General features: G+C 47.7%; 1 protein-coding gene across 1 annotated transcript in view; it reads right to left on the bottom strand.

Annotated features, from left to right (window-relative positions):
* Positions 1-14,362, bottom strand: part of LOC307240180 (protein phosphatase 3 catalytic subunit alpha-like) — a gene marked incomplete at both ends in the record, with an annotated part of 25,174 nt that extends 10,812 nt beyond the window's left edge. Inside the window, 2 exons of the mRNA XM_080013862.1 lie at positions 8,731-8,931; positions 14,308-14,362. Of these exons, the coding sequence (XP_079869988.1) occupies positions 8,731-8,931; positions 14,308-14,362 (256 nt within the window). The remainder of the gene's footprint in view (positions 1-8,730; positions 8,932-14,307) is intronic.
* Positions 14,363-15,000: the final 638 nt, after the last annotated feature.

The raw sequence follows: 15,000 nt of genomic DNA, 5'->3' as shown, positions 1-15,000 counted from the left end.
TATATATGTATATACACACACACACACACACATACTGTATATATATACACACACATACTGTATATATATATGAAACAGAGAAAGAACGATAGATAGACAGACAGACAGACAGACAGATAGACAGATAGATAGATAGATAGATAGATAGATAGATAGATAGATAGATAGATATAGATAGATAGATAGATATAGATAGATAGAGTGAGCAAGTTCAAGGTAGAGAGAGAGAGTGATGGGAGAGATACTGCACACTCTTGTTGCTATGGTGATCTTTTTTTTTTCTTGAACAAAAAAAAAAAAAAGATCTTTTGCCCCTTATGTAATGTTGGCATACAGATGTTGCTTTGGTCTCGCCCCGTGAGGCCGCTCTCTCTCTCTCTCTCTCTCTCTCTCTCTCTACCTTCCCCCCACCCACCTCACACACACGCACACACACACACACAACACACACTGGAAGGTGGTGGGTGGGTGACTTCGGTGGAGGTCGTTGGTCTCCCCTGAAGAGCTCGTCCCCTGGGAGAAACACGCACCTCTTTTTCTGAACCCCCCCCCCCCCCAAAAACATACATACAGTAGTCGCCTTGTCTTGCGTCTTCAATTTTTCATTATTGTCTCTCTCTCTCTCTGTCTCTGTCTCTTTCTCTCTCTCTCTCGCTCTCTCTCTCTCTCCAGCTCCTCCTCTCCGTCTTCCCTATCAGCTCTGCTGTGGCCTTCGCCTACTCACAGCTCACAGCGATGTGAGTGGGAGACTGCTTGTGTGACTAAAGCAATCACACACACACACACACACACACACACACACACACACACACACACACACACACACACACACACACACAAAAACACAAAAACACCAACACGCACCCTTGCAAGGATCCCGAAGTGCACAAACGCCTCATAATATATGCATGCAGGCGAACATGCGGTGCACTACGTTAAAATCATCATCCATATTTAATGTCGAATACACAGGGTGTCGAATCCGCCCCCAGACCCTTCGATTATTCGATCTTGGATTCAATTTTTTAATTATCGCTATTTATTTTGCATCGCTTGAGCTCGGGCGTCTGGGCTCTGCTGCTCGTCACTCCCTGCGAGGTGTACAGTGAACACAGGCGTACACTTAGGGAGCTGGAAATACAGGAGCGATGAGCTCGCATAATATGGGCGGCGAAGCGCGCGGCGCCGCCACGAGATGTCTGGCAGGACTAGCCATGCCTCGTTTGCGAGCGCGGTCAGAGGACCGTGGATCACTCATCATGGAGCGCAAGATTTCTGAGGTTTGGTTGAAACTGCATATAAATAACAATGACTTTGGGTTTTCCTACGAATGTTGAGAGAATATTATTTAAAGGCCCGTTACACACCCTACGCAAGCTACAATACACAGGGTTTTAGGGGGCACCAAAATCACTCATTTCCTCGGGGGAAGCGTTGCGCGTGGTATTTAAAAACGGCGGCCGAGGAGGAATGCATATTCTCAATCGGCGTCGGAATGCAGCGGGGAATTGCAGCACACGTCAAATGTGTGCTTTCAAAATTTGAACGCACACATTTGCTTCGCAAGAATGCTAGAAAAGCCCCTTGCGTTGCTCTTTGCATTGTTACGGGTATGTAACAGGCCTAAAGGTGCTACTCAGCCAAAATCAAAGGTAGAAAAAACAAAAAAAACATGAGTACCACACCATGGCTTCTCCTTTTGCTGTATCCTCATCATCATGGAGGAAAATGTTGTTTGTTATCACTTTGCTGACCATCAAACAATGAATTCCCAACAAATCTTATCTGATATTATATTTTTTTGTGTTAAGAGTCGGCTTCTTAGCAGCGCAGCAGCTATTATTCTCCTATTAATTAATGATTACACGTACCCTTTTAAGGAGAATAATACCTAACTCTATCGCAAAAAGTTTTAGTTGACCAAAAGTTAATATGACTGCCTCCCCTCGAATCGAATCCAAAAAGACTGAATCAAAATCAAAGCTAAAAAATAAATAAATAAATAACTTACCATTGCACATATTGCACAACTTGTATATTACAAGTTACACATTTTGTTCTGTTGTATCTGTTGATACAGAGGTGAATATTTACTGGTCATTTTTGAGGTTTACTGCCAACATTCTGTTTCCAGTTTATTATTAGAATTTCTTCTTATTTCAAAATTTTGGCTTATATGTAGCACTAACCGTTAGGTTTATTGTGCATTTCCAATGTTTTTCTTATCATCAGGTTTATATTTCTGGTTCACTGTCAGGTTTAATTAGTTAGTATATGTTTATATACATTTTCCTGCTTATTTTATTCATTTATCTTTCTACTGTTATTTGTTTTAGGTTATAATTGTTGTTTATGAATAAGTTTAGTGCATTGTGGCATATAAGGGGGAGCTGGGAGAGTGTTCATAAGTGTTGTCTGTCTTGCAGTGAGGGTCCCAGGCGGGAGCAGGAGTCCGCGGACCAGATCGTGACCAGACTGAACATGCAGATGAATTAATTTAGTTCCCTTATGTTTAAGTTGGCCAGCGAGCCTTTTTGTTGGACTGGAAATAATAAGGTGTCGGCACCTCACTGCCCAACCGACTCCGTCTCCCTCCGTGAACCCGTGTCTGTGGGTAGAGTCGCCTACAAGTGGTGCCTGAACAGGGACAATGGAAGGAGCACTGGAGACGAACGCTGGCTGCGTAGGCGCATTGGCGAGCTGGAGGACGAGCGCAGCTTCCTCCGTTGCCGACTGGAATCGCCAGCGTGAGCTCCCATGATGATGGGGCGGCCCCGCGGTGGCCAGCAAACCTCCCGAACCCTGGTTCTGGGTCTCCCTCTCCTCCGGGTCCGACCCGGCCCTGTACCGCCTGAAGGGGCCAACAGCACCACCACCGTGTCCGGGAGGCAGGTGTGCCACGTGGAGGAGGAGGTGCCGGAGCAGCCCTGCGTCCAGCCCTGTGACCCATGTGGGATTCACCAGGTCCCCAGCTCATCCGAGCGCCCCGGAGGAGAATGCCTGAGGGTCCGCTGCATCCTCAGCCCAGGATTCACGTGGTATTTGGCAGGACCCCAGCCCCCCCCAATGGCCTGGATGGGAACGGCCTTGGCTCTGCCTGGCTCATTGGTCCCGTGGGACGCCCCTTTTCGTTCCCGCATGCTTCCCCTCCCGCTGGCCTGGGAGAGAACAAGCACCTTCCAGCCAGGCCCTGTGGTGCCACGGGATGCCGTCTTCCATTCCCGTGCTGTCCCCTCTCTGTCCCCCATTAGCTCCCAGGACTGCACCGCCTCAGGCCTACAGACAGCTTCTCAAACTTCTGGGCAGGGATGCTGGCGCTGCAGGCGACCTGACCATGTCTGGCAGGACTGCTCCATGACAGAGGTTGGACAGGCGGTTCAGGTCGCTGGTCTGCCGGGCCCCTCCCCCAGTAAGAGGGAGGGAAGAGACGTATCGGTAAGAATACAATGGCATAAACAATAGGCTATGCTGCAGTCTGGCTGTTCTCAGGGGATGGTCCAGCAACGCCTGTTCTAACGTGGGGCTTTGGTGGAGGCGTCACAGGTGGAGATTCTGTATGCATATGAGGATAATGACACGTATACGATGGTGCTGCTTGAATTTCGTTACAAGGGGAAAAAGCATGAGGTGAGGGCAGTGGTTAGCTCCCGCCTGTCGCACTCTTAGATTTTGGGTACGGATTGGCCAGGGTTGACACTTTAATGAGGCTGGGGGAGTGCGCTCACAGTCGATAGGGAAATCAGTGTTGCATGGTGCATGGTGATGCTGACGAGTCATTAGTGGTTGCTATGAGGTTGGGAGCGGAGGAATGCCCACTGGGGTCTTCCCTGGTCCCAGTGGTCTCCTCCACAGATGATTTTTCACTGGAGCAATCAGGACCATACCCTACGCATGGCCTTTAGGCGGGTTTTTAAATCGATGGCGAATTGATACGCCCAGACGCCTTGCTCACTCATCCTTATTTCTTGGTGATTAGGGACAGGTTATATCGAGTGAGGTGTGACACTCAGTCAGGAGGGGAAATGACCCAGTTGTTGGTTCCTAAAAGCCGCCGGGAAATGCTTTTCCAGGCAACTCACCATAACCTGATGGCCGGTCACCTTGGACATGACAAAACACTGCAGCGGATAATGGCCACTTCTACTGGCCAGGTATTTGGGCAGATATGCGAAAATGGTGTGCTGCATGTCCTGAGTGCCAATTAGTCAACCCTCCAGCCACACTTACCACGTTGTTGAGGCCCCTCCCCCTAGTCAAGCCCCTGTTCGAAAGACTCGCTATGGACCTCAGCGTACTGTTAGACCACAGTGCCCGCGGGTATAATTTTGTGTTAGTCCTAGTGGATTATGCAACCTGGTACCCCAATGTTATTATGTTATTATGGCCAAAAGTGTCGAGTCGGGATTCTGAGGGAAATCCTGACCGACCAGGGAACTTCCTTTTCAGACCAGCATTTACCATCCCCAGACCAACAGTCCGGTGGACTGGTTCAATTAGATGCTGAAGAACATAGTTTGTAAGTTTGTGCACGAGAATAGCATAATAAGGATAAATGGCTGGACCCTCTGTTGTTTGCTGTGCCGGAGGTGCCTCAGGGCTCTATGGGATTTTCTCCCTTTGAACTCCTCTTCAGCAGGAGGAAGGGCCTCACACCAATAAGAACAAAGTTCAGTATTTTATGGGCAAAGCTACACACACTGGGGCTCTCGTCACGGGAGAATTCACTCCAGGCCTAGGAATGTCAGCGCCGGTTATACGACAGGGGGGCTCGGCTCAGGCAATTGCAGGTGTTAGTGTTGCTCCCTATGTCCAGCTCTAAATTACTCGCAAAGGGGCAAGGGCCCTTTGTGGTCACACAGTGGGTTGGGGAGGTCGATTTTGAGGTCAAGTGGTCGGTCAGGGGCAGGGCGACTCAGGTTTATCACCTTAACCTCCTAAAGGAGTGGAAGGAGCAGGGGTCCGTGATCCAGGGGGATGAGTTGGGGCCGGCGGTTCCAAAAGCATCTGAGCCCTTTCTAGTAACCATCTCTCACCAGGCCAGAGCGCAGACGTGGGGGCGTTACAGCAATGCTTCTCTGATGTCTTCTCCCCCCTGCCAGGCTGCATGTCCCTCATACACCACCACGTGGAGATGACCCCGGGGGTAAAAGTACGCTCCCGGCCGTACCACCTGCCTGAGCATAAACGCAAAGTCGCGCAGGCAGAATTGAAGGCCATGTTGGACCTGGGGGTGATAGAAGAGTCTACAAGTGACTGGTGTAGCCCCATCGTGCTGGTAGGTAAGCCTGAGGGGTCGGTCTGGTTCTGTGTAGACTATCGAAAGGTAAATGAGGTGTCAAAATTAAACGTGCACCCGATGCCCCGGGTCAACAAGCTACTTGACCGGTTAGGCACGGCTCAAATTTTCCCCCGGTTGGGAACAGGCCGAGGCCCAAGAGAAAGAAAGAGGTCAAGCAGTTCTTGGGCCGGCCAGCTTCTAAAAGAGGTTTGTAGCCAGCGTTTTAGAGCTGACCAGCCCTTTCCAGTGGACTCCGTCCTCCATCCAGTGGACGGAAAATTGCAGTTTGAGAAGGTAAAATCACTGGGCTGGTGGCAGGAAGGCTCCCCAGCCTAAGTCAGGCAGTGGGGGTATGTGGCAGACAAGGGGGCATGGTTAAGCCATGGTCTGCAGATGACAGCACTGGCTTTGTCCTGCATCAGTGCAGCTGTACCGGGTCGCCCAAATCAGTCCCATTGGCGCTGATTGGCCCGACCCGAAGGCAGCAGGAGTCTGCAGACCAGACCCGACCGAACCTGCAGATTAATTATTTTGGTTCCCTTATGTTTATGTTGGCCAGTGAGCCTTTTCGTTGGGCTGGAAATAAAAACCCACCTTGTCGGCACCTCACTGCCCAACCCACTCCGTCTCCCTCCATGAACCTGTGTCTGTGGGTAGAGTGGTCCACATGCATATTGTTTTGATATATTTCTATCATCCAAACAAAATATCTAAATATTATTGTTTGCATTTATATGCACAAAAAAACGCACTGGCCCCTAAACCCTTTTAGTGCCACATCATCACGACACGTTTTTGCTGCGTTCTTTTATTTCAGCACCCGTGTCTTTGTTTTGTGCTTACTTTGTTCGTAAATCACAATGTTTACTGATTTTCTCGTGCTATAAGAAAAAATGATTCTGAACGTTATTATGTAACCTGCCATACTTAGACCCTGAGTCACACTGCTTTGTGCTGTCTAGAGGTGAGACACAGAGCGGGCGAAAGGAAAGAAATGATGTTCTCATGCAACATGCTCCTGCATAGTTCAGATTTACCCATAGATAGATAGATAGATAGATAGATAGATAGATAGATAGATAGATAGATAGATAGATAGATACATAGATACATAGATAGATACATAGATACATAGATAGATAGATAGATAGATAGATAGATAGATAGATAGATAGATAGATACATAGATACATAGATACATAGATAGATAGATACATAGATACATAGATAGATAGATACATAGATAGATAGATTTTACATCCAGTATCTTCCTATCTTTGCATATTAGTGCAATTACGGTACTACTGTCATCACTTGTGATGGTAGGATCATCTACACTACACTGAATAATATCCACACAGTGTAGATAGATAGATAGATAGTAGAAACATCGTATCACTTTTAAATCCTTCATATTTTATTTGATTCGATTTATAAACTTAAGATTGAGAGATAAGAGTGTATATTTCAAGTTGAGAAAACCGAAAAATAAATATGGGCTTAACAACATAAAGCATTTTTTAATGTTGATCCAATGACTCTATTCTAAATTTTTTTGCAGTGTAGATAGATAGTGAAATATACTACTGTATCTTTGCATATTAAACCTTTCCTTGGTCCTTCCAACGGTAAAAGAAAAACACACACACACACACACACCCATTGTTATGAAAGTTTTTCAGCGACACCACAGATGCCGCTCATTTGCACTGTCGTCGTGCTCCTTCTGCGTCGTGTTGTGTTGTGTTCAGCGGGACACTGAGTCAGGATCAGTGTTGAGCACAATCACTTCCCGGCAGAACAGAGTCCGTTTCACGGGCCACAAAATGGAGCCGGCGAGAAGGAGCACTTTGAGAGTTCCAGCGCCACACAGTTAAAGCCATCGCAAAAAGGGATTGCCTCTATGCCCATAAGGCATGCAACATAATAATGTGGCGTGATTATAATAACTCAAGGAGCAAGCAGATCTCCGCTGCGAGAAACAACATACATTCCGTCGAAAACAATCTCTCTTCACTATCCTTATACTATAATTTCCCATTTAACTCCAGTTACTGTGCCTTGCTGATTTTTGCACAGTAGGTACTGAATACTAGAGGGACATCTTCAGGGTCGCTCTGCTTCCCTATGAGATTCTCTGCCAAGAACAGAATATCTTTCACTCCTCCGAATTATGTTAAAAAAAAAACTCCAGTTGTTGTAGATGCCCTCAGCAACATTAATGCATAGTTAGAGACCCAAAATGATGCGTGGCTTGCAGAGCTAGTTCTGTCAGACAACTTGCCGCCGCCACACGCTTCCACGCTCTTATGGGCCGGCCTATTTAACCCAATCCCTCCTGCCCTACCTGCTTTGCTGCCTGCTTTGCTGCCTGCGTCCACCTGTTGGGCTCTACTCTTCTATCCAATGAAAGGATTCAAGCTTGTCACTCCTATATTTCTAGCTCACTTAGTACCCCTATGTTTGCGGTACATCTACAGTAATGAGCAGTAGAGCCCGGACGCTAAACTCAAACTATGTGAAATAAATAAAGATCATTATAAAGTAAATCTCAGAGTTGTCTGTCAGAGCTAATGATTATCAATAAAACAAATTCTCCCATTCACTGTATTCACAGGCATTGCACAACAAGGCCTACGCATCCGAAATTGGCATCATCCATCAATGAGAAAACAAAAAGACTTGGGAAAAAAAAAAAAAGAAAAATCACACAAATAAGTGATTTTGTCCGACCTGGGAATAACAAGTACTGTATTTGAAGGCTCGGACGTCGCAGTCTTGCGGCAGGATGGACGATAGGTTACAGAGACCGGATGACCTACATTCAAGTGCCATGTCAACAAGCGTCTGTTCTGTTTAAGTGCACTTGAGGGAGAAACAGAATCCAAGGCAATAATCTGTAGCTGACCCTACAATTTGACCTCTTAGTGTATGTGTGTGTGTGTGTGTGTGTGTGTGTGTGTGTGTGTGTGTGTGTGTGTGTGTGTATGTGTGTGTGTGTGTGTGTGTGTGTGTGTGTATGTGTGTGTGTGTGTGTGTGTGTGTGTGTGTGTCTGTGTGTCTGTGTGCGTGCATGCGTGGGGGCAGGGGGTAAGCAGGAAAAACAATCGCCTTAACAATCGGGGTTAACGATATTGCAGGGGTTTCCCTGTCCGACTTCCCTGTCATATTTTTTCTTTTTGGGCAGAGGGGCTCAAACTCACTGATAGCTTTGAGGAATCCCATAAAAATCCCAATCGTCAGAGCGTACAAAATGTTTTGCGTGTACCGTGGTCAAGTGTGCCGTAGTTTGGGATATCAAGTTCCACCAGCAGCCTTTGAATTTTTCTGGCGTGACTATTGCAATTGCAAGTGCAATTACGGTGACAAGGACATCACACAGTAAAGTAATGTGATAGATAGGATCATCTGTGGACAGACGGACAGATAGACAGACAGACAGACAGACATACCTGTGACCGGTGCCTCTATGTCCAGCATGGTTTTCTCCTGCCGCAGGATCGCTGCCCCCTCGTTCACAATGCGCAGTGCCACAGCCTCCTCCACGCGTCCCTCCTTGGTGAGGTGAGCCTTGAGCACATCCACGCGAGGTTTCCCCTCAAAGTCAAACACCTCCTTCATGGTGAGGCGGTGACTCAGGGGAAAAGGGACGGCTGAGGACAGAGCAGAGGCGAGGCAATCGCAATTTAGTTTGGCCCGGTTGGGATTTGTGTTTCGATTTTCGAACAGACCCGACAAAGGTCTGGATACGTGGAGCTCCAAATAACAGCAGACGCTGTACCTCGCAGCCAAAGTGAAGCAAAGAACCAAGAATGGAATTAGGATCCTCCATTAGCCTCCGTGAGGACGGTACAGCCTCTCAAGTTGCCCGATTGCCCTGTTCTCAGATACAGAGACGTGTAGGAATTTGTTCTGTAGACCACATAACTCAGTGGGTATAGTTCTGGCTATATTGATGCTGAAAATGGGTGATATTCCCCTTTAAAATAGTGTTGGCTTTATATCATGGGATAATGTACCCTATCAGCATTTTCAAACCTCAGCCAGCTTCAAAAATCTTTTCAAATCAAGGTTACTGTTCACTGACGCACACAGAGAAAATCATATTTTATCACAAACTCACCCTAACAAAGGTTAAGCTTCCGCATGCATGAAGCAAGTAAAGGTGACAAGAGAATTGCGTTTGTCAACTTAAGGCAGCTAAAACAGGACAATGACCGGCAGATAGAGAATATAAAAAAGACAAAATATATTAAGAGAGAAATCCAAAAGAAACCTCCCTAGCTATACCAAACCAACTCCACCCCACAATCTCTACCTAGCTCCAGTCAACTACCACCTCATCAGACGGATGCACCATCCACGATGATGTGCACTGATGGACGCGGATGAACCAGGCGGGTGCAGTTAAGACGTGTCCCACCTCCCTGAAGCCGAAATGTGTCACGCTAACACGGGAAGGACACCCCTCGGTCACGGCAGTGGAGGGAGCTGCCGAGGTACCGAGCCTTTGGATCAACTGCGGAAATTGGCCAAGCCAAGGTGGGCGCTGAGCCTGTTTGACAGGAGGTGGTTGTGGGCACATCCCTGGCCCACATAGAAAACCGGTTCGTCTCCATCGGGGTGTTAAAAGCCATCTCCCACTCATCACCGTGGCTGATGCAGATTCTGGTTGTATTTGTTAGAAAGTTCCATCTCCAGTGTTAAGCCGGAGGATTTGTGAGAATAGTTAGATCAACACTCAACAGGTCTCCCATTTGGACGGTCAACGACTTGGAGCGCCGCTGCTCAACCGGAGACAGAGTTATTGTAGCCCGGGCAATATGAGGGTTAAGCAAAGTTGAACGCGGACGCCCTAAGACCTGCAGCGGTTTGAGGTGCAGGTTGACGGCACTCAGATGACTGTCACGTAAGCTAAGGCAGAGAGTAATTATCGTAGTTATTATCTGACCCATCCAGAGCTATGACATCCAGTCTGTCTTCGTTCCAACCCTCACCTATGGTCATCAGCTTTGAGTCATGGCCAAAAGAAGAAAGGTCGCGATACGGGCGTCCGAAATGAGGTTCCTCCGCAGGGTCGCCGGCCTCAAATTTAGAGAGTGAGGACCTCAGGGAGGACATCACTCTTTATATTAGAACCGCTGCTTCTACGCATTGAGGAGTCGTTTGAGGTGGTTCGGGCATCTGATGAGGAAGCCCCCTGGGCACCTCTCTATGTATAAATATCTTTTTTATTGATTTTTCACATATATTGTGCACTCACAGTCGTACTCAATACTCCAAAATACGACAAAAATACAAACAAATGACCGCTCGGCATTATGAACCGTCACAGATACCACTTTGCCACAACAATTTCTCATTTAATGAATTAAATCACTTATTAGTTATTATTATTATTATTATTAAATCAGTTATTAATCACAGATCAGAACTTGTCTTCTTTGCCTCATTCAACTGTCATAAGAATGGGGTCCGTTTGGGACATCACCCAAAACACGTGACCGAGGCTAGCTAGGTCTCGACTGCGCCTGACGCAGGTCGGGTCGAAACCAGCTTGGAGTTTGGCCGGGGTACACGCTGATAGATGTAAACTGTGCAGAACGTTAAACTGCAACAAGCCATGTCTGATACATATTGATAATGAGTGTATCCAGGTGATTGGTGCAGACCGCCAATTTGTATCTGATATGGTCATTCCCAGTGATGGCGAGGCGAACCCTCTGAATATCGCCATGCAATACAGACACCGGACCCCTACCAACTGGATCCATGCTCAGACTCTATCCAGGTACTCTGTGGAGTTGTAAGAGGGTATGTAAGTACTTATGTACTTGTGTTTGTAAGTAGGTATCTAAAGAAACCGAACCGGGGGGGAATATTAAAATCCTTCTTTAACTGTTCAACTGTTCTGTCCTTGAACAAAAGAACACCTCTCTTTGGAAGTTGCTTGGGCAAAGGCTGTCCGAGCCGCTCGGCTGTACCCCGCTGCCGCTGGAAGGTCAGAATTTTCCCTGTTCTCAAGCAAAACTAGACGGTTAAATTAGCCGTGGCACTAGAATCAACAAAGGCCTTGGAATTCTGATGTGGATCTGGCAGACTAGCGGGGAATTGGTTACAAGCATGCAAATACTCCTCTCGCCACTTTCAAGCCTGGGCTTTTCCCAACGTGGCAAAACAGACCGCTTCAAAATGTCAGCACCGTACAGACAGTGCAGACAGCGGATTTCCTCAAACGCTCTCTTGTCAAGTGAGCCATGCGGGGCTCAGAGGACTCTTACTTGTTCGTCGTGACACGCCACACAAGAGAGGAAAAAGGCTTACTTGGAGAACCGAGTGATTTCTGAGCAGGGAGTGAAAACTTCGGACCGGGCAAGGCGCAAACGCAAAATAAGCAAACTCCGGAAGGACTAGGGCGCGGACGCAAAACGACAATCAGGTCAGGACAAAACATGAACAGAGAGACGTGTGGGCGTGGCGACACACATGCATCCATCCCAGGTGTGTGTCTACCGTGCGACAAAAGCCTGTTCAAAGGACGATGTTTCGATGTAATAATTTACACTGTTTCTTATTCCTATCTGATGGGTTAGTTATGTCATTGATGTCACATGGAACGCAATAGAGCAATTTGTCTGAGTGTGTATATACAGTATGTGTGTGTGTGTGTGTGTGTGTGTGTGTGTATGTGTGTGTGTGTGTGGGGGGTGACAGCTCACTTCTATTGGGCACCCAAGCAGAGTTGAACTAGGGTGTATGTTGCCGGGCAACAGCAGCAGCAGCTGACTGTTGGAGTACAGCCAGTGCCTGCATGGAATGGTGCAATTTGCATGGGTGGCTCGCATACATTCGCACAGCAGCAACGCACCGACTTCGCGCTTCAATGTTGTTGATACGAGCGCGGTACACCGACCTGGCCCGACCGTCCCTAGATCGCCCTGGTAGAAGGGCTGGATTCCTATCAAAGAAAAGTGTCCTATTTTTGTGACTGCGATGGGCTTTTTTTTTTTTTTTTTTTTTTTTCCCAAACCTGACTTACACTTGTGGTTTATTTTTATCCGCTCGGCTAAATAAACTGAGACGGCCTAACGTGGACTGAACATTTGGGTGGAAGACGAGCTTTAGGTTGCGTGCATTTTTCAATCACAGTCGTAACGTTTTTCTCAGCGGAATGCGAATGGCTTGCTGCTTTAATCTTTAAAATGATCAACTATTTGGACCAGTGACCAGCATGTATATAATCTATCCATACCAAATCAAAATATGTGAGGGAGAAGAGCAAAAAGAACATAAAGCCGACTTATACATGAGATGTGTCCGCCTTGGTGGGTTCAACAAATAGTGCACGCTATAACAAATTTCCCATTTCCAATACATTTGTCCAGGCTAACCGCGTCGGCGTGCAAAAAGCAAGCGTTTCCAAAATGCCACTCGACACTCGGGCATGTTGCTCGGCCTTCCCCCGAAATCGTTGTTACTTGTAAGAATTTTAATGAAGCTCTCGGTGTAAAGCGGCACGAGAACCGTGCGTCGGAACGTGTGGATCTGGGCTTTGAACGGCGGAAAGTGCCATTACCTCCAATGGGTTTGACTCGTATCAGTTCTATCATTTTGGTAAGTCCATCCATCCATCTATTGAAACTAGATGGATGGATGGATGGATGGATGGATGGATGGATGGATGGATGGAGGAGTGCCGAGAGGTTTATGACCATAGTTCGATGACTCGGTTTCATGGCCTCAAGTTACGGTTGAAACTTATCATCGTGGACATTTTGAACCCAGCACCGACGCCACGGGGCTCTGAGTTCCAAACGAACGAGCTGCACGGCGCTGACTCCCTAGTGAATAAAGCAGGACAAAAAGATCAGAACTTGTCTTCTTTGCCTCGTTCAACTGCCGTAAGAGGCTGGGGGGAAAAAAATAAAGAGAAGAAACTCAGGATGCAGTCTTGTGGGGCGGTGGTGGTGGTGGTGGTGGTGGTGGTGGTGCTGATGCCGCTGGTGGACGTGAACTAAGTCTTTCCCTTGAAAGCCGCTGTAATCTTTCATGTCTACAATTTGGAAATCATAGAGTCTGCGTGTGATCCATGTCTATTTATATACAGAGTGGACGAAACAAAATGAACGGTAGACCACCAAAATAAATAAATCTTTCCCTAAACTGCACTGCCATTCCGGTTGCTAATTGTTGCCTAAAATGCTGTTGTTTTTCTCTTCCTTTTCTGTTACATAGTCTAAGTACGAATTGTCACTTCCACTAAATAAATAAAAAAACCTTGATCACTTGTAAGTACACCTTCCTGCATGGAATGGACATCGTATTAAAGATCTTGTCCTGGACTGGAACGTGCCATGTTTATGCATCGCCGGACTAAGTTCGGACGGAGATGTTCTGGCAAATCCAGAATCATCATTCCATCCGGGGTGACACTGTATTTCAACGAGGCCACAGCAGCACCTTGGGATAGGGAGTTGGAAAACGAGTCACAAGTTAGGACACAATTACTGTCGGCGTCCTCTCATTGACGCCGGGAAGTGGCCGTTATCCTCGGAATTAGTTCCACTTGTAGTTTTTTTTTTCTTCTTATGAATCCCCACAGAGGCTTTTCAAACCGACTGTACCGGTTCAAATACACCGAAATGTAATAACTGCATCTCTTCACCCGACTGTGAAATCCTGCAGCATCACTGTCCACAGCCTGAATGGGGGCTGGGGGACACAACCAAGGCTGGACTCGAACGCATCACACTTCCCATACGGTGTAACCTCTATAAACCATGAGCTGCCTCCCTGATAACACACGCACCAGCACTCCGGCCACTGCAAGGAGCCTGTGCGTGGACGTCGTGCGTGTTTATCAACATCAAAGACATCACGCGTCAAACACCGACACCAGCTTCACACGTTGCGGATGCGGATGTAGCGTTTTTTTATTTTTTATCATAATTATTATTCGATTCATTATTATTATTATTATTATTATTATAATAATAAAAAAATAATAATAAAAAAAAAACCCGACTCACATTTTACCATCCGATCGGCGGCGTTCAAGTCGATGTCAGCGTTGGACATCTTCATGGGGCAGTTGCTCTCAACGCGCTGAATCGTTTCCTCCTCCTTTCGAAAATGGGACAAAAATAAAAATAAATAAAAAAGAAAAAAAGAAATGAAATGAAAATGATAAAACGGAATGAGATGGGTCAGCGGTGATTCTCGACGCGCGTTCGCAGCATCAGACGCGCCGCTCCGTGTGCCGCTGCCGACTCGACTGCGGGGAGGGAGGGAGGGAGGGAGGGAGGGAGGGAGGTTTACTGGTTCCCAGTGCGGGAAGGAGGGAGGTGAGGCAGGGGGGGGGGGGAAGCTGTGGAGGAGGAGGCTGCCGCTGCTGTCTCTGTGGGGGAGGATGCGCACGGAGAGGGAGATAGAGAGAGAGAGAGAGAGAGAGATGTGTACTATCCCTACTTGGCGTTTGAAGGGAACTCCCACGCAAATGTTACGGGGCTGCCGCTGCCCGCTGCCGCTGCCGCTGCCGCTGCCGCTGCCGCTGCCCGCTGCCGCTGCCGCTGCCGCTGCCGCTGCCGCTGCCGCTGCCGCTGCCGCTGCCCGCTGCCGCTGCCGCTGCCCGCTGCCGCTGCCGCTGCCGCCGCCCGCTGCCGCCGCCCGCTGCCGCCGCCCGCTGCCGCTGCCGCCGCCGCATCACGTGGAAATTAGGACGG

This window comes from Zeus faber, assembly GCF_960531495.2.
Source record: "Zeus faber genome assembly, chromosome: 14".
Taxonomy (NCBI): Eukaryota; Metazoa; Chordata; class Actinopteri; order Zeiformes; family Zeidae; genus Zeus; species Zeus faber.
This window is presented reverse-complemented; position numbering and strand designations above follow the sequence as displayed.